General features: G+C 34.6%; 2 protein-coding genes across 2 annotated transcripts in view; both read left to right on the forward strand.

Moving 5' to 3' along the window:
- LOC114289149 (O-fucosyltransferase 10-like) overlaps positions 1-10,703 on the forward strand; it is a 49,072-nt gene extending 38,369 nt beyond the window's left edge. Inside the window, exons 4-5 of the mRNA XM_082876424.1 lie at positions 420-587; positions 10,467-10,703. Of these exons, the coding sequence (XP_082732550.1) occupies positions 420-587; positions 10,467-10,703 (405 nt within the window). The remainder of the gene's footprint in view (positions 1-419; positions 588-10,466) is intronic.
- A 4,627-nt stretch (positions 10,704-15,330) lies between these two features.
- LOC145793568 (GTP-binding nuclear protein Ran1B-like) lies at positions 15,331-24,492 on the forward strand. The gene is made up of 3 exons (XM_082876425.1): positions 15,331-15,432; positions 23,769-23,863; positions 24,423-24,492. Exons 1-3 carry the CDS (start codon positions 15,331-15,333, stop codon positions 24,490-24,492), a joined length of 267 nt encoding a protein of 88 aa, XP_082732551.1.
- The last annotated feature ends 719 nt before the right edge of the window (positions 24,493-25,211 follow it).

Genomic DNA, 25,211 nt, shown 5'->3' on the forward strand with positions numbered 1-25,211 from the left:
TAATGCTAAAAGGAAACTTAGTAGCACCAGAGCTCTATGAAACCATCTTGGGAAACAAGCAAAGAGTTCTATATAAACTATATGAACTTCACATTGAAGGTAATGAATCTAAACTGAACCCTACTTACTAAAACTCAACCCTCTGCATTTAGAGGGCACCTGACTTCTTCTCTGATCACTCATTCCCACACCGGAGGGGTTATCCGGCCAACCCCGGCCGGGCAGCTCTTACGATGTTTCTTGTTGCAGGACCTCAATTCCTGAAGAGTCCAGTTGATTGTGGAGTTCTGATCCACTTTCATCTAGTGCGGTATCTGGTACGCACACTTATAGTGTTGATACTTTGACTTGCATGTAGTCCTCTATCTCGCCAAATAACCAATTCTTCTCTTTGCATATGTTTTTCTTTGTCTGCATAGGTTGGAATAATGCTTAGGGGTATGGCGTTTGCCAACAATACTCCAATTTATTTGGCCTCGGGGAAAATTTACAAGAGTGAGAGAAATTTAGCGCCTCTACTAAAGATGTTTCCCCTTCTACAGACTAAGAAGTCCCTTGCATCCCCAGAAGTGCTTGCTTCATTTGAGGTGAAATCTGTTACTGCCTCATATTTCAACTTATTATTTTCATAGTTTTTACAGCATTCTAATTCCTAAACCAAACTAAACCTTATGTCCCACTCAATTGTGGTCAACAGACTAATGTTTAGGCAATAGAGTTTTTCTGGTATTTTTTTTATGTTCTCCCTTTGGGTTTTTTGTGAAATAAAGAAAACAACCCGATTTTTTTTTTTTTTTTCATTATGCTCTTTTTGCTTAAAATATGCTGAAAAAGATGGCCTAATTGAGTTCATGTTGGAACAATCTTCTGTGTAAAATAAATAACTTGAAAAAAATCAAACAAAAATAAATAAATTACTTATAGAATTTATTTTACCGAACCGAATAAATATTTAAAAGATCAAGTCGAGTGTGTGACACTCTGTCCTTAAGACAGATTCGCCTCGCTACAATGCTTACAGATAAAAGGCGTCTATCTCTCAGTATACAATAATCTTCACAAATTGTAGTAGCACTCCAAATAATTTGTACGGCGAACAAACCTGTGCTCTATACTCTCTGAATTTTTCCTAAAATTATATGAAGAATATATATGCAATAAAGCAAAATCTGGACAGAAAAAATAAATTTTCCAGATTATTTTCGAATGCAAAAGAATGTTGAAATGGCTGGTATTTATAAACAAACCGAAATGTCCGAACAAATACAGTTTTGAACCAAACAGGTATGAAACTGTTTTGAACAGATAAAGTTTAAAATTCAAACAGGTTTGCAGCAGTTTCAGATTTGAATCTGTCTGGAAACCTATCCGGAACTGCTGGGAACTACTGGGCAATTTCTGGCAGTTATGAATCTGTTGTGGAATTTGGAAGAGGCAAAAATTTTGGACAAAATTTTGAATTCAATTTTGAATTAAAAACAATTTGAAATTTAAATAATTTTCTGCAAGAATTTGAAAAAATTCAAGATAAATTTTGTCCAAAAAATTAATATTAGAACCGACCCGACCCACAATCGCGCCCGGCTTGGTTGACCGGTGGAACTGACGGTGGCGGCAACGCGCATGGTGGTTTTAGCCAAGGTTTCATTTGCCCATAACTCCTTCCTTTTACAAACTTGGGGTGTCCCTTGGAGCCCAACCCAACTGTTGCTAGCTAGAACTTATATACACACATAAGTTTTCTTAAGTTTCCAATGTGGGACAAGCCTTACAAGGAAACCCACATTTAATTCTTGAATTTCCTATTCCATAAACTCGAAAACGACGTCAACTTCTCATTCACTCATAAATGATTTTGATGAACCGTCTTCACCGTGTGACTTACTATACGGCAAGGAACATGTCACATTTTTGGACCCACCCCAAAAGACGTGTGGGACCCACTCAATTTTGGACTCAAAGTTGGCCCATAATAAGCCTATAAAAACCAAATTTTCTAACGATCCCCCACATGAATAGAATTTGACGGAGAGAAAATGCAACAACATGATCTAATTTCAAAGAGTAAAAAAATTGGAAATATTCTGCAAATGATAGGTAGCTTTTGGCTTTAAACCTTCCCTTGTGAGACACTATTGGATTTACTAGCTAACTAGTGAACATGATGTCTTGAACTGTTCAGTCATTTGTGTAATCCAAGACAATAGAACTCACACAGTATGTCATCAGACACAGTTTAGTTCTCACTATTGTGTTTATTTTGGCCCTGAACAACCTAGTCTTTCATGAGTGCTCTATAGAATTGTAGCCCTTCACAAATCTCATAGAACCGGCCCAATTCATACTCATATAGGTGATTCTTATGAAAAGTATTCTGCCATACTCCACTAGATTTACCTAGATATAAGAATCATTAAAATTTTACCTGCAGACATCACTATTTCATCATGGAAATGGGTAGGAGTTTGACTTCCCAGTGATCCTTTTAAGTCATACACAACTCGGTTGTCCCTTTGAACCTAGATCTTGGGATCTCCAGTCAACTAGGTTGGGTTGCCGTTGTGGTAACTCTTACTTAATAAGCTTAAGGCTCATTCCCTTCGATGAATTCTCAACTAATTCTTTTGCTAACCCTTTGGTTAGTGGATCTGCTATGTTGTCTTTAAACTTCACATATTCAATGAAAATAATTCCATTAGAGAGTAGTTGTCTTACGGTGTTATGTTGACAACGAATGTGTCGTGACTTACCGTTATACATATGACTCTATGCTTTACCTATTGCTGATTGATTATCACAATGTATGCATATAGCAGGCACCGATTTTGGCCATATTGGAATATCTTCAAAGAAGTGGCAAAGCCATTCTGCTTCTTCCTCTACTTTATATAAAGCTATGAATTCTGATTCCATAGTAGACCTAGCAATGCAAGTCTATTTGGAAGATTTCCAAGATACAGCCGCACCACCAAGAGTAAAGACATACCCACTGGTAGATTTTGAGTCTCTAGTATCCGATATCCAGTTTGCATCACAGTATCCTTCAAGTACTGCTGGATATCTAGTATAATGAAGCCCAATGTTACGAATAAATCTGAGGTATCTTAGAACCCTTATAATTGTTTTCCAATGTTTTACTCATAGGTTGCTCGTATATCTACTTAATTTACTTACTGCATAAGCTATATCCGAGCGAGTGTAGTTCATCAAGTATATTAAGCTTTCAATAATTTGGGCATACTCTAATTGAGAAATACTTTCCTGTACATTCTTAGAAAAAAAACAAATTAACATCCACAGGTATTCTAGCAAGATGATCATTATTTTTTCTAAACTTATCAAGTATTTTCTCAATGTAATGAAATTGTGGCAAAGCATATCCTTCTAATGTTTTGGTAATTTTCATACCAAGAATTACATCAGCAATTCCCATGTCCTTTATGTCAAAATGTTTATACGACATTTTCTTGGTAGTTTTAATTATGTCATTATCACTACCTATGATGAGCATATTATCCACATAAAGACATATTGTAACATAACCATTGTTTGTGTTTTTAATATATACACATTTGTCACATTCATTAATTTTGAATCCATTTGACATCATTGCTTTGTCAAATTTCTCATGCCATTGCTTTGGCGCTTGTTTTAAACCATATAATGATTTAATCAATTTACACACTTTCTTTTCTTTTCCTGGAACAGAAAATCCTTCTGGTTGTTCCATGTAAATTTCTTCATCTAACTCACTATTTAAGAAAGCTGTTTTAACATCCATTTGATGAATTTCTAGATTGTACAAAGATGCAATAGCAATTAGCATTCTAATAGATGTTATTCTAGTAACTGGTGAGTATATGTCAAAGTATATGTCAAAGTAATCAATTGATCCATCCGCTTTCATTTTTCTCTTGAAAATCCACATGTACCCAAGAGGTTTACAACCTGGTGGCAAATCCACCAATTCCTAAGTGTGATTTTACAAGATGGATTCAATTTCGTTGTTCATAGCTTATTTCCATAAAAGAGTTTCAAGACTGGACATAGCTTTTTTAAAAGTTAAAGGCTCATTTTCTAACAAAAATGTTAGAAAACCTGAACTAAAAGATTTTGAGGTTCTAGTACGTTTACTACGCCTAGGTTTCTCTTCATCAATTTGATCTATCTCTTACTCTTGTTCTTGATCATGTTCTTGATCCTGACTAGTAATAGCATCATAAGATCTTTTATTATTACTAGTCTCTTGTCCAGTCTTATTTGGAAATACATGTTCAAAGAATGATAGATTCCGAGAGTCAATAATAGTATTTACATACATTTCAGAATGTTCTGATTTATAAATGAAAAATTGATATGCACTACTATTCTTGGCATAACCAATGAAAATGCAATCAACTGTTTTAGGACCTATTTTAGTCTTTTTAAGACTAAGAATAGCCGCTTTAGCCAAACACCCCCACACTTTTAAGTATTTGTAGGATGATACTCTTCCATGCCACATTTCATAAGGTGTTTGATTCACTTTCTTTCGAGGTACTTTATTAAGTATATAATTAGCAAAAAGTATTGCTTCCCTCCACAAATTCTGAGGTAATCCAGAACATATTAACATGGCATTCATCATTTCTTTTAAAGTCCTATTTTTCCTTTAAGCAATTCCATTTTGCTGAGGTGAGTAAGGAACTATGGTTTGATGAATTATTTCATATTTTTTACAAAATTCACCAAAAGGTGATTCATATTCACCATCTCTATCACTTCTAAGTTTTTTAATTTTCTTACCAAGTTGATTTTCAACTTCGTTCTTACATTGAATGAAAGTTTCCAAAGCTTCATCATTGGTTCGAATTAAATAAACATAACTATATCTAGTATAGTTATCTATGAAAGTGATAAAATATTTTTTCCCACCTCTAGTTTGAATTGATTTAAAATCACCAATGTCACTATGAATTAATTCAAGTGGTTCCGTATTTCTTTCAATCGAATGAAAATGAGTTTTGGATAATTTTGCCTCAACGCAAATTTCACATTTATGATTTGAATCAATGTCAAATTTAGGTAAACATTCCATATTAATTAATCTACGCAAAGATCCATAATTAACATGTCCTAGTCTACCATGCCACAAATTTGAAGACTCAAGCAAGTAAGAATAAGATGTATTTTTATTAATAACAGAGGGTACAACAGCCATTACATTCATTTTGAAAATGCCATCAGACATGTAACATTTTCCTACATACATCTCGTTTTTGGTAAGTACAAACTTGTCACTTTCAAAAACTAGCCTAAACCCATTTTTACTCAACAAAGATCCGAAAACAAGATTCTTGCGAATGTTCAATACATGCAGCACATTGTTGAGAGTGAGTTCCTTTCCAGATATCATCTTCAGAATAATTTTTCTTTGTCCTTCAACTTTGGAAGTTGAAGAGTTGCCCATAAAAAGTTATTCACCATTATCCACTATAGAATAAAATATGAATATCTTTTTGTCGGCACAGATATGGCGAGTAGCACCAGTGTTCTCCCACCATTCTTTAGAATTTCCGACAAGGTTTGCCTCAGAAACAACTGCAGAAATATTTATGTCATCAACACCATTGAAAATTTTGTCAACTTTGATCATATTGGCTTGAGCAGGCTTCTTGCTTGATCTTCCTTTGCCTTTGCATTTGCTACGGCAATCTTTAGCCCGATGTCCCTCTTTGTCACAGATGTAACACTTGTCATTGAACTTTTACTTTTTATTTTCCCCTCCTTTAGAGCCTTGTGCAGAACTTTCTCCAAAATATTTATGTTTCTTTGCTTTTAGAGCATGTTCCACCACATTTGCCTCAAACTCCATTGGATGCTTACCAGCCCACTTTTTAGAATTGCGGTTGTCTTCTTCAATCCTCAAATGCACAATCAATTCTTCTAAAGACATTTCTTTGCGCTTGTGTTTGAGATAATTCTTGAATTCCTTCCAGCCTTGTAGTAATTTTTCAATTAAGGCAGCAACTTGGAAGGATTCACTGAAAGACATGACTTCTACATGAATGTCATGCAGAATGAGTTGGAGATCTTAAACTTGGCTGATCACAGTCTTAGAATCAACCATCACAAAGTCTAGGAATTTGCCAACCACAAATTTCTTTGAGCCAGCATCTTTTGTTTTGTACTTTTTCTCCAAAGACTCCCAAAGTTCCTTTGCTGTCTTGATAGGACTGTAGACGTTGTGTAATGTGTTGTCAAGTCCTGTGACGACCGGCCTTCTTCCTCCCTTCCTTTTTCTTTCTTCGCTTCATTCTCTTTTTATTTTCGTTGGATTGAAATTTCCAGAAATGGTTTCCTAGTTCTTTTTTCTTTCGGTGTTAAATTTCGATTGTTCCGAAGGGTGCACGGGTGAGTCCGGGGTGCCCGAAGACGAAGTTGAAACTTTGAACTGCTGGGCTAGGGCCGCACGTACGGGGCCCTAGGCCGCACATGTGGAATTGGGCAGCTCGAGCGGTGGGAGGGGCCGCTCGAGCGGTGAAGCTTGACACCCAGAATTTTGCATACTGTCTAAGAGCGCACGAGCGGAGGAAAGTGGGCCGCACGAGCGGCGGAGGTGGGCGCTCGAGTGGTGGGGGGCCGCACGAGCGGCCAACTGGGCAGTCCGAGCCTTGTTTTTTTTACACTTTTTGGTCCGAATGTATAGCCCCTTTTGCTCATTTTTCTCTCATTCTAAACCTAATTTCTCTTTCCCTTCTCTCTAGAAAACACCTCAAACATCCAAAAAACTCTTTGATTCTTGGGTCAAGATCATCACCATTTCTCACAAATCTTGAAGGTCCAAGCTAGGGTTTCACTTGGTGTGGAAGAGGTTGAAAGATTCTCCATTTAAAAGCTAGGGTTTCTTGCTCTCCAACTTCTCAAGCCTTTGAGGTATGGTTTTCTTGAGTCATATATATAAGTTTTGCTAGATTGATATTGTTTTAAAAGGGTTCTTGAAGTTTTGTGTTGATTTCTTTGATTTTGATTCAAAATGAACAAGGTTTGAATGTGGGTTTGTATCTCAACCTTTTACTATTATTTTGAGGGTTTTCCTCTATTAAACTCTTGAAAAATGGTGTGATGGAGTTTCTCTTAGAAATTGATGAAAGTTTGTTATTGATGAAAACCCTAGAAATTGGGGATTTTTGGTAAAATAGAAAATGTCTTTGAAATTTCTTATTTTCTTGTGTTAAAAAGATGAATGAGAGGGGTTTCATCAATGTTTAACGAGATGGAAAATTTACTTGATGTATGAGAAGGAGGTGTTATTTAAATATTAGTGCTAATACTTGAATAAGCAAGCTTGTGTGTGATAAATTGTTGGATGTCATAAATGGTGGGAAAATTGTAAACATTGGGGATTTATATTTGAAATATGTCACTTGTAGCCATGGAGAGACTAATTTGTTATGACAAGTGAAATGAGAATTGTGGCAATATGTTGATGACACATGTTAATTTTGTGGATGAATATTGAAAGGGGAATATGAGAATGTGAATGTTGACATTGTTGTAGAGATATTCAAAATAAAAAATGTTATGAGATATGGAAAAGATCTTTGCATTGCATGTTACTCCATTTATCATTGTGCATTGTGAACTTAAATCAAAGAGATTTACATCATGAAGAAAAGTATTATTGTAATGAGAACTATGAAATTATGTAAGGGGTAAATATGTTGGTAAGTCCGGATAGGAGGTGTAGATGAATTTGTTAAGTTGGCCTGAGTGTCCTTAGTGAAAGACCAGAAACCGCGCGGATAGGTGTCGAGCCTTCCGGTTAATACAAGTAAAAATGACAATTTGGTAGTACTCGTATAGTCTACTTGCAGACACCCAACCTAGGGATTACCAGTGTCGTATTTACTACCCCAATTGATTTAAATACTGGAAGTTTGAAATTGATGAGATTGAAAATATTATGGAGAACGTGGTGATTTTTCAACTAGTGCATTGAAAAGAAATTCTCCTTTATCATTGGCATTTGCATGAGTTTACATATGCATTTTTTTTTTAAATGTTGAGGAAATATGCATAATTGTATATACTTTGTGAGAATTCTCTACTGGGCTTTGTGCTCACCCCTATGGGTTTTGGTGCAGGTAAAGATGTGATCCCGCCGAATTGAGGGCGTGGATGTGTTCTTGTGAAGAGTAGATTGCTCCTTATTTTGCTGTGAATTTTTGTAAAGCCAAGGGCTAATATGTATAGGTCCGAGAGACCATTTTGTATAACCGGGCTATTGCCTTGGAACTTGTTAGCCATTGAGGGCCTTGTTCGTTTTGTTTTAATGATCTTACATGCTATAGGTTCATGTACTATTTTGTCAATGAATGTATAATCGCATGTCAGATTACTATCATATAACACATGGAATTATGTAAAGGAACATGGTCCATTCAAGATGTAGTTCCGACAAGGGAAATCAGCATGTTTCCAAGCATCGACCGCAACAACTACTTGCCGGTCAGTTTCATCCTCATTCAGAGCAGAAGCATTCTCATGGAGAAAACAAGCCAGGTTCAGAGTTGTAAGATAGAACGGTATTTTATGTTGCCATCTTTTAAAATCAGTTACTGAGAACTTCTCTGACTTCTCACCGTAATTAACTGGCACAGTCACAATAGGAGGAGGGGTAGGCGTAATTGCAACCACCATACTAGTACTTGTTTGAGCATTAATTTCAGTAGCTATGAATTCTAAATTATAAAACAAAATTATAATTAGAATTGTATACTGCGCAGAAGATTTAAACCAAAATCACAGAATTAAATTCTGTAAGAATAAAAAAAACAAGAATTGTAATTTTTATTTTCAATTAATTTGAAAATAAAATAAAATTTTATTTAAATAAATTAATTTCTACACTGAAAAATATTTCTGTAACACTTCAAAAATTAAAATATTGAAAACAGAATTTTCATTAATGAACACTCAGAAATTATTACTCAGAAATTATATCTGAAAATCAAAATTAATTTCTGACAAATTTTACAAATAAATCTTCTAAATTGTTAAAGACACCAGTGTATTACTACTAGTCGTTAAAGAAAATAGACAGTATCTTACTACTATCTGTCAAACATTATATTACTACTATTTGCTTTCCAATCAGAATATTATTTTGTAAAACCATAAAAAATAATTTCTGTAAGAAGAAGAAAGAGAAAAGAAAACAAACGAAAAATTCTGTAAAAACAGAATTATTTGAATTTATCTTAAGATTATTGGAACAATCTTCTATGTAAAATAAATAACTTGAAACAAATCAAACAAAAATAAATAAATTACTTACAAAATTTATTTTACCGAACCGAATAAATATTTAAAAGATCAAGTCAAGTGTGTGGCACTCTGTCCTTAAGACAGATTCGCCCCGCTACGGTGCTTACGGATAAAATGCGTCTATCTCCCAGGATACAATGATCTTCACAAATTGCAGTAGCACTCCAAACAATTTGTACGGCAAACAAAACCTGTGTTCTATACTCTCTAAATTTTTCCTAAAATTATATGAAGAATATATATGCAACAGAGCAAAATCTGGACAGCAAAAATGAATTTTCCAAACTATTTTCAGATGCAAAAGACTACTGAAATGGCTGGTATTTAAGGGCAAACTGATCTGTCCGAACAGGTGCAATTTTGAACCGAAAAAGTATGAAACTGTTTTGAACAAATACAGTTCAAAATTCAAACAGATCTGTAACAGTTTCAGATTTGAATCTGTCTGGAAACCTGTCCGGAACTACTGGGCAGTTTCTGGCAGTTATGAATCTGTTGTGAAATTTGGAAGAGGCACAATTTTTGGACAAAAATTTGAATTCAATTTTGAATTAAAAACATTTTGAAATTCAAATAATTTTCTGCAAGAATTTGAGTTTTGTCCAAAAATTAATACTAGAACCGACCCGACCCACACTTGGCATGGCTCGGCCGGACGACGGCAGCGCGCGCATGTGGTGGTTTTAGTCAAGGTTTCATTTGTCCATAACTTCTCCATTCAATAAACTTGGGGTGCCCCTTGGAGCCCAACTCAAGTGTTGTCACCTAGAACTTATATACACACATTAGTTCTTTTAAGTTTCCAATGTGAGACGAGCCGTACAAGGAAACTCACATTTAATTCTTGAATTTCCTATTCCACGAATTCAACAATGACGTCAACTTTTCATTCACTCATAAATGATTTTGACAAACCGTCTTCACCGTGTAACTTACTATGCGGCAAGGAACACGTCACATTTTTGGACCCACCCCAAAATATGTGTAGGACCCACTCAATTTTGGGCTCAAAATTAACACAAAATAAGCCTATAAAAACCAAATTTTCCAACAGTTCAAGCCACTTGATTGACTTCCAAGTTCCGTGGCTGAGATTGCACTATAATCATTGAGTTTTACAAATTTGGTTTGGCTCAAATTTGTGTTTTAATTAATAGGGCTATTCATCGGGATTGGCCGCTTTAGACTACATGGTTTGCCTGTTGAGTGAGGTATTTGTCACCACTCAAGGTGGAAACTTCCCGCATTTTCTGATGGACCACCGAAGATTCCTGTATGATGGACATGCTAAAACTGTCAAGCCGGATAAAAGTCAGCTTGCTGTTTGTTGCAGGACACAAGCATCAGGTAATCTTCCATATACCTTATGTTACAGCCCTGCTGTAGAAGATTGAGACTCTCTGTTGAAAATCAAGCCACGTTTTCATCAGATGCCATATGCATCAAGCCCTTTTCTTTATTTCATATGCTTTCGGTGATTAATTTATTTCATATGCTTTCGGTGGTTAATCAAGCTAGTTATTATAATAATAAACAGAGTGTATGCTGATATATATGTAATATATATTAATGTATAGTTAAATATGTAGTGGCCTCGTGGCCTGCTTGTTTGTGTTTTTGGCCTCGTGGTCTCGTGGCCTCCATCTGATCATATTGTATAAACCTCCTATATAATGGAGTAGCATTGTAAGGCTTAAGAGATTGAAATAAAAGAGTCTATGTTTAGTCTTTCAATCACTCTCTCTCTCTCTCAATATTAATATTTTCATGGTATCAGAGCAGGTGTAATCCTGTCTCGTCATTTTCGCCTCTTCAGTCAATTTTTCTCTTCTACTCAAATATATCCTTCTATTGCATGACTAAATACGGTCCAGCTTTCGGAATGACTATCAACTCATCCTCCTCTTCTTCTGATATTATCATCTCATCATCTTCATCCTCTCATCAAATGGAAACCTCTCATCTTCCGATCACTGCCCATAAACTGAATGGGCAAAATTATTTGCAATGGTCTCAATCCATGTTAATGTTTATACGGGGAAAGGAGAAAGATGACTACATCACCGGAGCCTCGGCGCTACCAGAAACCACCGCATCAACCTACAAAAGGTGGATAGCTGAAAATAATATGGTCATGTCGTGGCTCGTCAACTCTATGACCACTGACATTGGCGAAAATTTTCTGTCATTTGATACTGCCAAAGAGATCTGGGACATGGCAAAAGAAACGTTTTCAGACAAGGAAAACACATCTGAAATCATCCAGCTTATTCGTCACATCAGAAAGGGTATAAGTGTTACTCTCCGGTCACTAGGAAATTCTACACTTCCATGGATGTCACATTTTTTGAAACCCAGTCTTACTACCCTAAAATTGATATTCAGGGGGAGACTCCAACCCAGGAATATCAATTTTGGACCCCTGAGTCATTTAGTGAGCCATCCATCACCACCAAAAATCCCACACCTCCTGAGTCATTGAATCCATCTGTACCTGCCGAAAATTCCGAGTTCATTGTTGCCTTGCGGGATAATGAACACATCCAAGAGGAAATGGAGGAAGGAGCACTTTCTCAACAATCCCATGAGGCTGAACCGGGTTCTAATCCAAGCAACATTCCAGGTAACAATCTTCTTACCACAGATAGTACTGTTGATTCTGAGTTCGAAAACAGTATTCTTAATATGCCCATAGCTTGGAGAAAAGGAGTTAGATCATGTACTCAGCATCCCATTGGGAACTTTATTTCTTATGATAATCTATCACCTTCGTTCCGTGCCTTCACTTCTAGCATCACGGAGATACACATTCCTCGGAATATTCAGGAAGCCTTCAAGTCTCCTCAGTGGAAGGCAGCAGTCATTGAGGAAGTTCGGGCTCTGGAAACGAATGGTACTTGGGAAATTACTGATCTTCCAAGAGGTAAGAAACCCGTTGGATGTAAATGGATTTTCACAGTAAAGCACAAGGCAGATGGTAATGTGGAACGTTATAAAGCTCGGTTGGTTGCCAAAGGATTCTCCCAATCCTATGGCATTGACTATCAAGAAACCTTTGCTCCGGTTGCCAAGCTCAACACTGTTCGTGTACTTTTATCCTTGGCAGCTAATCTCGATTGGTCACTTCACCAACTTGATGTAAAAAATGCCTTCCTCAATGGTGACTTAGCGGAAGAAGTTTACATGGACATTCCGGCTGGACTTGAGACGACATCAAATTTCAACAAAGTTTGCAGACTCCGAAAATCCTTGTATGGTCTCAAACAATCTCCCAGGGCCTGGTTTAAACGGTTCACTAAGGCAGTAAAAGGGTACGGTTTTGTTCAATGTCAATCCGATCATACATTATTTGTGAAGCACTCCCTAGGAGGGAAATTGGCAATTATCATTGTTTATGTGGATGACATAATTCTAACAGGTGATCATGAAGAGGAAATTGGCTTACTTAAAACATTCCTAACAAAGGAATTTGAGATTAAAGATCTTGGAAATCTTAAGTACTTTCTTGGAATGGAAATTGCTAGGTCAAAGAAAGGTATAGTCGTCTCACAACGTAAATACGTTCTAGACTTACTGAATGAAACAGGGATGCTAGGATGCAAGCCGGCAGAAACTCCTATGGACACAACTATCAAATTGGAAGAAAGTGACGGTAGTGCACCAAGTGATAAAGGGAGATATCAACGTCTTGTGGGAAAACTCATTTATCTTTCTCATACAAGGCCAGACATCGGCTTCTCTGTTAGTGTGGTCAGTCAATTCATGAACAATCCTACCGACAAACACATGACTGCTGTGACCAGAATATTGAGGTACCTAAAAAAGACACCGGGAAAGGGTCTCTTCTTCCAAAGAACAACAAATAGAAAAATTGAGATTTTTTCAGACGCAGATTGGGCAGGTTCAGTAACTGATCGAAGATCAACCTCTGGCTATTGTTCATTTGTTTGGGGGAACGCGGTTACATGGCGAAGCAAGAAACAGTCAGTGGTCGCCCGTAGTAGTGCTGAGGCAGAATTTCGTGCTATGGCCCTAGGTATCTGTGAGGGAATCTGGTTGAACAGACTGTTAGAAGAATTACGAGTTCCATCTGAGCATCCCATGGTTTTATACTGCGACAACCAAGTCGCCATCAGTATCGCTAAGAATCCGGTTCATCATGATCGCACTAAGCACGTGGAGATAGATCGACACTTTATCAAGGAAAAGATTGAAGAGGGAGTTTTTCAAGTCAGCTACACTCCAACAAACTGTCAAAAAGCTGACATTCTCACCAAAGCTCTTGCTCGAGTTAACTTCGAAGATCTGACGGACAAATTGGGCATGATTAACATCTACAACGTTGCTTGAGGGGGAGTGTTGAAAATCAAGCCACGTTTTCATCAGATGCCATATGCATCAAGCCCTTTTCTTTATTTCATATGCTTTCGGTGATTAATTTATTTCATATGCTTTCGGTGGTTAATCAAGCTAGTTATTATAATAATAAACAGAGTGTATGCTGATATATATGTAATATATATTAATGTATAGTTAAATATGTAGTGGCCTCGTGGCCTGCTTGTTTGTGTTTTTGGCCTCGTGGTCTCGTGGCCTCCATCTGATCATATTGTATAAACCTCCTATATAATGGAGTAGCATTGTAAGGCTTAAGAGATTGAAATAAAAGAGTCTATGTTTAGTCTTTCAATCTCTCTCTCTCTCTCAATATTAATATTTTCACTCTCTTTGGTTTTGGCTAAAAAAGCACTCTTGGCTATTTAAGCCAAAAACAAATATCATAAAGCTGTTTGGTTTCAGCTACAGAAGGGGGAAAAAACACCACTTTTTTTTAGCATAACTCCCCCTGCCTGGCCAATGCCAAAAATTTACGTTTTTTTTCCGAACTTTTTGTATTTAGTAAATTTTTTATTAATTTTTTTACTTTTCAGGTCCTATCAAAAGAGTAAAATCCTTTTGATAAAATTTTTTTTTTTTTTAAAAAAGCGCTCAGTAAAGACAAAAAATAAAAAAATTTCCATACCCAACCTGAGTTCTCAATAACAGAAAACAAATCGTTCAGCATTTGTCAAACATATCAGATTTTTTTGGAACAAGTTTATTTTCAAAAAGTAAAAAAAAAAAAAAAAAAAAAAAAAAAAGCTATTAAAAATGCATTTGCCAAACCAGTTCTAAGTTTGGTGCATCTACGGTACTCGAGAATAAAAGTTGATCAGCCTTCGGTGTGTCTGTTTGTTGGTGATCAGAAGCATTTGTTCAGTCTGATTAAAACCAATAATTGAGTTAAAACTACTGCAACATCACATAAATTTGTTGTACTTCAATTTCTAGCATTTTGAAATATTCCCTGATAATCAGCCAAATGAATTTTTTTTTTTTTTTTTTTTTTCCTTGGTTCACTTTTGGAAGGTTTTTAAAGATCAAATGGAGGCAATGCTAGCAGAAAGCGATCGCAAGGGGATAATGGTACCTAGAGTTAGAAAAAGAAACCGAAAGTCTTCTGTTTTCACGAACCCTATGCCAGAATGCCGGTGTCTTTGGGAATCAAAAAACTCAACACTCAAAGCATGGGCCCGTACTTCTCATACGCCTGATCGATAACAGTACCCCATTATGTGAAAAAAGAGGCTCGCTCTGCAGCTACTTCCGACTCCCAGACTCTCTCCATTCATATGGTTTGAAGTACATTTTTCCTGATGCTTTAGTGGCCCTTGGCAAATTGTACAGGTGATTTGGGTTTTTCGAAATTTTGACCACTGGTGGCTGATTCATTGTTCAACAAATTTTCATTTTGACATTCAACATGGAGGTTCTCAAAACTCTGAATTTGCTTCATAAAAAATCCAGGCGTGCCAAAAGTACAGGACATTAATGTAAGGCACAGCATCTCATTTTGTGAAATTCTTCTGGATTCCTAGCACAGTTTGCTTCGGCTCTCATTGTTTGGCTGTGAAGACATTTGTCATCCTTTCGATTTGTGTGCATTGCTTTCACATTTGATCGGGAGGATGGTCATATCCGATGTGGTGGTGTTTTGGAGAAGAAGATATTGAGTTTGACCTTGCAGCTAATGCTCTTGACATTCAATGGCTGTTCATTACTTGTTTGCAAGTTCTACAGTCTGTAAGCTTCTGATTCTGATTATAGTTTTTGTGTTTTCTGTTTTTACAAACAGTTTTGTATTTTCTATTCTGGTTTTGGTTTTTTGTTACAAACGATGTTGCTACCGTTTCTGTTTCAAAACGTTCTGTATACATTCACAGTGGCATAAATAGTGTAATGTTTTTCCAACTAAACAGGCTATCATTGGGTAAGAAAAGTGATATACCTATCTGTAAGTTCAATTTTAATTTATACCACTTTCAAATGAATTAACCAAAAATCATAATATTCTTCAATTCGAAGTAGTCTCGTGAATCTCAATAATGATTATCAAGTGTTTTTAAGGACATTTATTAACAAAATTTTATATAATAATTGCAAGACAACGATGTAATTTGCCGTTTTCACCTCCAAAAGAGTGGGACGAACAAATGATTTTGACTTTACGTACAAGTCCCTCGTCAGCTTTTCAAAAGCTCAAAATTAATAATCCCAAAGTGGTAGTTAAGAATAAACTTTTGGCGGGTGTTTAATAATGTGATTTAGCATTTAAAATTGAATTGATTAACTGATAATCACTTAAATTCGTTTGCTAGTTATAATTGATATTATTTAAAAATTTAAATGCTTCTTAAAATGTAAGTTAAAACTTAAAAAAAAATTAAGTCATATAAAATTTAATTAATTTTGACTGAATTTATAAATATTAAATATAAATATCGATATATACTATTATAAATTCACTACACTAGCTTGTCACAGCCACTACTACCACCATGTCATTGCCACCGCCATCGCCACTGCCATCGTTACCACTATCACCACCATCACTACTGCTATTATTACCACCACTACTATGCCACCACTACAAGAAAAAGCATTTTTGCCGACCACTTTTAGCTACCAAAATTAATTTAGTCGCCAAAAGTCACGGAATTGGCTACCAAAAATAATATTAGTCGGCAAAAGTCAACTTTTTAGCTACTAATTTTTTTTAGTAGGGAAATGTTGATTATTGGCTACTAAAAAAAATTTAGTAGCTAAAGATATTACAATTGGCGACTAAAACAATTTTTAGTAGCTAAACATATGACAATTGGCGACTAAATAAAAATTTAGTAGCCGTAGAGGTACCTTTAGCTACTAAACTGTTTGGTAGCCAAATGAAAATAAAAAAATTAATTTTTAATCTTTCCCAACCAAACTTTTGGTCGCCAAATATCAAGTTTCGGCGACAAAATTTCTTTTAGTCGTTGTATACCTACTTTCGGCTACTAAATTATTTGGTAGCCGAATGAAAATAAAAAAATTAATTTTTAATCTTTGCCGACCAAAATTTTGGTCGCCAAATGTTAACTTTCGGCGACAAAATTCCTTTTAGTCGCCAAAGACCTACCTTTAGCTACTAAATTATTTGGTAGCCGAATGAAAATAAAAAAATTAATTTTTAATCTTTTGCCGACCAAAATTTTGGTCGCCAAATGTGAACTTTCGGCGACAAAATTCCTTTTAGTCGCCAATGACCTACCTTTAGCTACTAAATTATTTGGTAGCCGAATGAAAATAAAAAAATTAATTTTTAATCTTTTGCCGACCAAAATTTTGGTCGCCAAATGTTAACTTTCGGCGACAAAATTCCTTTTAGTCGCCAATGACCTACCTTTAGCTACTACATTTTTTGGTAGCCGAATGAAAATAAAAAAATTAACAAAATAGTTATTTTATTTTATTAATAACAATACCATTAGTCTCCACTTGAAAATTTGACTAAACAAAATAGTTATTTTTATTTTTATTTTTATTTTTAGGTTGTACACCCACCATCCAAAATTATTAATATCTTATTTTATTTTTTATTATCTCAAAATATTAATTTTAAAAAAAAATAATTATTAAAATAATATGAATTTCTTATTTTGTCCTTTTTTTAAATCCATTAATAATACAAAAAGTACAATTATGACAATTGATATTTCTACAAAAATATACTATCAAAAGGTAATTTTGAAAAATTAATATTTTTAAAATGTAATAATTGTATTATAAAAAGAAATTAAATTCTGAAAATAGACTATTATTTTTAGATGGAAGAAGTTGTCGGCTTTCATTTGATGGATTGAACACATCTTTTAATAATTGGGCCCTCACGCGAAAGGTATGCTAAAATGGGCAACTTGTTATTGGCTGTTTGTCGATAGTTTTACATTGCAAAAATTTAAAGACATAGTTACAGGTCAGTCTGATGAATTTAATTTTTAATAATAAATTTATTATTTTTAAAAAGTACAATTAAACTATTTATACTTTTTACATCATCATATTTCAATAACACTAATAAATTAAGAATAAATCAAAATTCACAAATAAAAGACAAAATATCCCAATTATTTATCATTTTAATAAATTTTTGCGACGGAACTATTTGCGACGGCACACTTTGTCGCTCATTACTCTGTCTCTTTCTCTGTCTCTCTATCTCTTTTCTCTATTCGTCTCTCACTCATCTCTCTCTCTCACTACCCATCTTATCTACCACATTTACCACTACTGCAAATGCCATTCAACTACCACCACTCTTCTCTTTCTCTCTTTTACTCATCACTCTTCTTTCTCTGTCTGTTTGTCTATCTGTCTGTGTGTCTTTCGTTCATCTTTCTTCTCTCTATCTCTCTCATTTGTCTTCTTTCTATGTCTCTCTCGCTCATCTCTCTTCTCTCTATCTCGCTCATCTCTTTTCTCTCTCTGTCTCTCTCATTCACCTCTGTTCTCTCTATCTCTCTATTTTTCTATTCTCTCTCTCGTTCATCTCTTTTCGCTCTCTTTCTATATATCTCTCTCATCTCTTGTTTCTCTCTATTTTTCTATATGTCTCTCCCTATCTCTTTCTCTCTCTGTCTCTGTCTCTCTCTATATCTCTTTATCTCTTTATCTCTCTCTCTCACTTATCACTCTTCTTTTTTTCTTTCTCTCTCTGTGTCTGTTTGTCTGTCTCTTACTCTTCTCTCTCTCTCTCTCTCTTTCTTTCTATGTGTCTATCTATCTGTTTATCTCTCTCCCCCATTGTGTTCACATTGCTCACTCTCTCCCTCATCTCTGTGTCTCTCTGTGTCTCTCACTCATCACTCTTCTTTGTCTGTCTGTCTCTTTCTTTCTCTCTATGTCTTTGTCTCTCTTCTCTTTCTCTCTCTCACTCATCACTCTTCTCTGTCTGTCTGTCTCTATCTCTGTCTCTCTCTCTCTCTCTCTGTGTCTCTCGTCCATCTTTCTTCTCTTTATCTCTCTCATCTCTCATCTCTCTCTGTCTGTCTTCTCTTTATCTCTCTCGCTCATCTCTCTCTGTGTCTCGCTCATCTCTCGTCTATCTCTTTTCGCTCTCTCTCTCTCTTTGTCTATATCTTTTCATTCATTTTTTCATCTTTCTTTCTCTCTTCTCTTTCTCTTTCTCACTCATCACTCTTCTCTTTCTGCCTGTCTATTTATCTGTCTCTCTCTCTCACTCATCTATCTCTTCTCTCATCTCTTTTCTCTCTCTGTCCCTTTCGCTCATCTCTCTTCTCTTTATCTCTCTCGCTCATCTCTCATCTTTCTCTGTCTCTCTCGTTCATCTCTCTTTTCTCTATCTTTCTTTTTGTCTCTCTCGTTCATCTCTCTTCTCTTTATGTGTCTCTCGCTCATCTCTCTTCTCTCTATCTCTCTGTCTCTCTCGTCCATCTCTCTTCTCTCTATGTCTCTTTTCTGTCTCTCACTCTCACTCTCTATCTCTTTCTTTCTCTCTCTCTCTCTCTCCCACTGTGTTTGAGTTGCTCACTCTCTCACTCTCATCCTCTCTATTTATTGAGCTCCCTCTTGATTTATCGATCCACTACAAGAAAATGCACTTTTAGCGACCACTTTGTCTCTCTCTCGCTCATCACTCTCTCTCTCTCTCTCTCCTCTATCTGTCTCTCACTCATTTCTCTCTCTCACCATCCATCTCCAGTACCACCTTCACCACTACTACAAATGCCATTCCACCCCCATCACTACTTCCACTATCGCAACTTCACCTCTACGACTACTATTACTACTATCATCACCACCACTCCACTACCACCACTACCACTACTACTACCATTACCTCTCTTTCACCCCTGCCACTCCATTTACACTACCACTACCACAACTTCACCACTAATCTCTTTCGCGAGGGCTAAGTGTGTAAAAAAAATTCACTCATCATGACTTATGAGTAAATAATACATATTTGTAAGACTTATTGATATTATTTCAGATTTTAAATAATACATCTATGAGAAAATATACATATTGCATGTTCTAAAATTCTAAAAAATTGATTAGTGCCTAGTTAGTCATGCAGGAGTCCCAAAAAAAAAAAAAAAAAAACACGGGTTGAGTTGGCTCATAATTTTTTTTTAAAAAAATTCTCCTTCTTTTTTTTTAATTTTCTTTCTTTCTATAATATAAGAATATAAGAAAATATAAGGATATAAAATTTTAAAATATATTATTATATTTTTCAATACATAAAATATTAGGACAAATATTTAAGATAATTTAATTTTTGCCTTTTTTTAATTTATAATTTTATTACTTATATTTTTATTTAAATATAATTTTAATATATTTGTTACTTTTATTTTAATTTTTTAGACTGTTGTTATTTTACTTTTACCGACTAAATATTAGTCGGCGATTATAATTACAAAATTTAAAAATTGTGCTTCATATCTGAGGAAAACTTCAGAGGGAAACTTTATTACTTCTTTATTTTCTCTCTCTCTTTCTCACTCTCTCACGCCTCTGCCCTCATAGATTAACAACAATGACATTTTATGTCTCCACTTGAAATTTGACTTTCTTTTTTTTTAAATGAGAAAAATAAAATTGAAAGAAGCTTATTTTTTAAAAATAAAAATGAAAATGAAACATGCTTATTAATTAAATAAAAATGAATTCCCATTAGTAGTAGGTATATGAATAAAACAATCAGATTTATTGAATTAAGTGGTAAAAGCCAGTTGGCTTTGTTAATATTTTAAATTTTTTTTTTTTTGTATCACATGAACCATTGGGCAACATCTAAAAAAATCACCTATTTTTTCAAAAAATTTTGTCCTTTCGTAATTTTATTTTAATTTTTTTTTTCAATTCATTTTATTGAGCCGAATCTAAGAAATATATATATTTTTAAAATTTTTAAAAAATTCAAAATTCAAAATAAGCAACAAATATTTACTATTTTTTTGTTTATTTTTTATCTTTATTGAATTTTTTTTGAAATTTTAGAAAAAAATTATAATTTTTCGATTCGTTTTGTTGAATGAAAACGAAAAATAAAAAAATTATTTTTTACCTTTGGCGACCAAAATTTTGGTAGCCAAAAGTTTGTTTTCAGCGACAAAATTGAATTTTAGTCGCCAAAGAACTAAAATGTTTTGGAGGGAGACATTTCAAATATTTAGAGGGATTTACAAAATAACTTTAGCGACAAAAAGGTTTAGTCGCCAATAACCATTTATATAAAATATCTCACGCTCTCACCAAACCAAACCCAACAAAACCAGCGCCTTTCTCTCTCTCTCTCTCTCTTCAGCATCCTTCTCCCTCTCCCTCTCCCTCACCGCTGCTCCTCTCCCCTCCACTCTCACCGCCGCTCCTCCTCACGTTGGCCGGCAACCGGAGCACCGATTCACCCCCTTGTTGGTCACCGTCGCCTGAGATCCTCTCTCTCCCTCTCGGCTCTGTTTTTCTGTCTCTCATTCTTTCACCATTCACTCACAAAAACCCATAGAGCTTCACATACACGCACACACATGGGTTCTTCAAATAGTCAGAAGGTATGATTTGTAATGCAAAATACTCTATTGGGTCATTCACTTTTTGCTCTAATTCTAGCTTTCCATTAATGAGTTCCATCAATTTTTTTGAAGGACCACTTTGAAGTTGTAAAACAGTTTTTGTTTGATTCATATTAAAAATGATAATGACCTAACATTTTGTTTGGCTCAAAACATTGGTCATGGTGTTTTGTGTTTTTTTGGGGGAGTGTTGGTGAAATTGAATCACTTTGTCTATGTAGCCATTGTTGGTTTTTAATCTATGTAGCTACTTCCCTTTCTGCTATCAACTTGAACATATGATTTCACTATCTCGCCCGTTAACTGTTTGATAAATTGCATGAACTATCAAAGCTTCAATTTCTTCTTATATTCTTGGAAGTGTTTAATCTAGGGGATATTGACCCAAAAATCAGGTATTGTAGGTTTCATTTATGGATCCTTCGTTTGAGTCTGATGGACTATATACTCCTAAGCAGTTGATAAGATGGTCATGTGAATTGTGTGTTTTAAAATTGAAGTATTGTCCTTGCTGTGAGTGGACAATTAACAATTAGTATAGTCATCTTGACCTCTTTGACCTCTTTTTTCTTTGTTGTCCTAATGATCAGTCCTTTTAAATAGTTTTTAATGCTCTTCTTGAATTCAATAAATTTTCTGGCCTCCCGCCAAAAAAGAGCAAAAACAGGATTTACATTGTTGGCACTGATAATCTATCTAAGATAGATCTTCGCAATTTACTTCGGGTTCAACTTGGTTCCCTTCCTGTCAAATACTTAGGAGTGCCCCTTATTTCTAGTTAGCTCTCAATTGATGACTGTAAAGGCCTCATTGACAAAATTAGTTGTATATTTGCTAAGAATTAGGCTACAAAATACTAAGAATTTAAAGTTTTACTTGATGTAATTCACTGGTTCACAATCTTTTATTCTTCTTCATTTTTTATTTTTTATTTATAAATTTTTTGTCTTGTTTGCTATAGTTGTATATTTGCTTCTCATTTTACAATAGTCTTTAATTTGTGTTTTGAGTTTGTCCTTCAAGAACATTATGTCTTTACCTTTGACCTTTCAGTCAAAAACATTACATATCTTTTGAAACATTAATATGGAGTAACGTGTATATATATATATATATATATATATTTGGCCTGTGATATAAGTGTTTCAAGCTAATATGTACAATAGCTGAAGCAATCCCTCTTATGTTAGGCCATTTAACAATATTTTTCATTTATGGGTGCTTAGTAATTTATTGTGCAGAGACCACTATACATCAGGATATGTAGTGAGATTATATTTTAAGTCAGGTTTTCTAATAGGTCATCTCACCATTAGTTTTGATTTATGACTGGCTCGCTATAATATCAGTTGGAGTGAGATTATTCAGGATATGTAGCCCTAGTACAAAAATACTATTCTCGTGTCTGGCAAGGCAACACCACAACCAAAGAAGTGAATTTTTTCAAATTTATGTAGAAGACATCCAACATATTTAGAAATTTTATTGTCTCTTTTTGAAGAAACTTGATTGACTTATATTTTGAAAATAGGCTGCAGGGCAAAAACAACAAAAGAAAAGAAAGGTTAGTGGTATATATTTTTTCTTATTTAGACAATTTAGGAGAAAACATAAAAGATAAATTGATAAATTTAAGTCGTCCACCTTGCATTGGAAAATGGTGAATATATTATCTATTTTTTCTTTAACAAATAAAATTATGGGATTATTTGTTGAATATATTTAATGCTAGAGGAAGTAGCAAAAGAAGCAACTAAACATATAGATCATGCAAAATTAGTTGGAAGTTTTCTGCTAAAAAAATTCCCAACTTTCTTAAGAACATGAAAGGTATTCTCTGGAGAATGTTTAGCCAATGACCTTTAGACTGTGTGTGTCGAGTGTAACTTTCTATGAACCAATTGAATGGCTTTTTTGGACTAACTGACGAGAGTTCTCTATAGCATGTAAAGCTATAGTCTTTAGAGTTCCAAGAGTAACTTGTTTTGAAGTTGAAATGGAAGAAAGTGAGAACAAGAGATAACTTTTATTCACCCAAAAAAAGATCTATAACTTGCTTTCCTATATAGTTTGATTTAGAAGAATATTTCCATGTTTAGTTGTAAGGAATTGCATTTGTTGATAATTAACTTTTGGAAGATCTTTTGTGGTGTATTGTATTATATTTTGATTTTCAATTTGGTAAAAGAAATGGAGCTGTATCATTTTCTATGGGTTGATTTACTTGGAAATACTTGTAATTTGTAAAATTTATTATTTTTTCTTTAGATAATATTTGTGAAATGATTTTCACACTTTTCTTTTAACCTTTCACAACGGGAGTGTGAGAGGCTAACGGGAGAGAGTGAATATAATTTCTCTAATATTATTATTCAATAGAATTTAGATCCATTGCAATATTTTGAATTTTATCAAGGTCAGTTTTGTGGTAATTGGCATTTGAGGCCACCTTTATTATCAATTCTAACTTGCTCTGGAATTTTCTGTTTCTATTTACAGCATTCATGGGCAATGTGCAGTAACTATGAAATCTCTGTTAAGAGTAACTATAACTTTGAAAAACCTTTCTTGCACCTTGCCAGGAAGCTTGCAGGGTAATGGAATAGTACATTGTTTGTTATTTTATTTTTTGTTTATTTATACTGGTGGAATTGTAGACTATTAGATAAAGATAAGCAATTAGTTGCAGGGGACTATTAGATAAAGATAAGCAAGAAAACATCACAAATAATTATCTTTATCTTTGCAGGGGAACTCTCCAAAGGAACCTTTTGAATTAATATCATTAGAAAAATGAAAAAATGGTGTGATAAAAAATCCATCAAAGATAGTGTGATAATATCATTAGTTGCATTATGATGTAATGAAAAAATAGTGTGATAATATCATTAGTTGCATCTAGATTAGGTGCATTTAAACATATAAGAAAATTTTGATTAAAATATGAAAAAAAAATCCACCAAAGATTAAAAAATACGAAAAACAAAATTTCGTAAACAAATTTCAAATTTTATTTCTTGGTGGTGGTGGTGGTGGTTCAGAGTTCTTAAATTTTTAACTTGTGGGGAACATTAGAGTCCAGGAATGAAAATTTATGAGTTGCTGTTAATGATCAATTTGTGGTGTTTCTTATCCCTTTGGTATTCTTTACAGGCACGAAGCTGAGCTTGCTGCAGCGGCTAGCCTGCCCCTTCCTGATGATGATGACGATGCATTTGACTAATGTGCCCTAGTCCATCAACACTTCTTTCACGAAGTATCATTGAGCCTTCGTTCATCCTCCACCGGTGTATCGACGACGTCAAGCTACACACCAATGTGATTTTAAGGTCAGTCTACTCTCTCTGTTTCTCTTTCTCTACCTCTCTCGTTCTTCTGGTCTCTCAGTTTCTCTCTTTGCCCCTCTCTTCTTCTTCTAGTCTCTCAGTTTCTCTTTTTCTGCTTTCACTGTCTTCGGACAAGTTTGGGTACTTGCCATTCCATTCACATTGCTTCTAATATCTCCAAAATTTCTCTATTTTGAAGGATTTCACGAACATCTTGAATGATTTTGATTTGGGAAAATAATTTAAAAAGTAGATTGATTAACCTGTTCTGTATTTTGATTATGATATTCACACACACACACACAAATATATTTGATCATCTATGACATTCATATTTTAACCAATATAATTAGTGAAGTGAAATCTCATGCCTCTAATTGTGAATGGCAATGAGGAATCATTATGTATGCTAGGTATTTGACAAAATGCCATAATGGAGTAATAGTGCCTACCCTTTTCTTTATAGGTTTGTTCTGTTTTTCTATTTTTGTTTTTGTTGAGAAAATTGTTATCCATGAATTTAATGCAGTTTGTAATGTTCTATTGCCTTAATAATGTGATTAGAGGAAATTCAACATTTATGTACACCCTTTTTTTTTGTTGAATCTAAGAACAC

Source organism: Camellia sinensis, chromosome 6 (genome assembly GCF_055761805.1).
Source record: "Camellia sinensis isolate YWXY chromosome 6, ASM5576180v1, whole genome shotgun sequence".
Classification (NCBI taxonomy): Eukaryota; Viridiplantae; Streptophyta; class Magnoliopsida; order Ericales; family Theaceae; genus Camellia; species Camellia sinensis.

Excerpts from the sequence above, each read along its gene's own strand:
- LOC145793568 (XM_082876425.1), top strand. The coding sequence starts at position 15,331 with ATGTGGTGGTGTTTTGGAGAAGAAGATATTGAGTTTGACCTTGCAGCT. Across the intron at positions 15,433-23,768 it reads GTTTGCAAGTTCTACAGTCT|CATTCATGGGCAATGTGCAG; the intron begins GTAAGCTTCTGA and ends TTCTATTTACAG. Across the intron at positions 23,864-24,422 it reads CTTGCCAGGAAGCTTGCAGG|GCACGAAGCTGAGCTTGCTG; the intron begins GTAATGGAATAG and ends TATTCTTTACAG.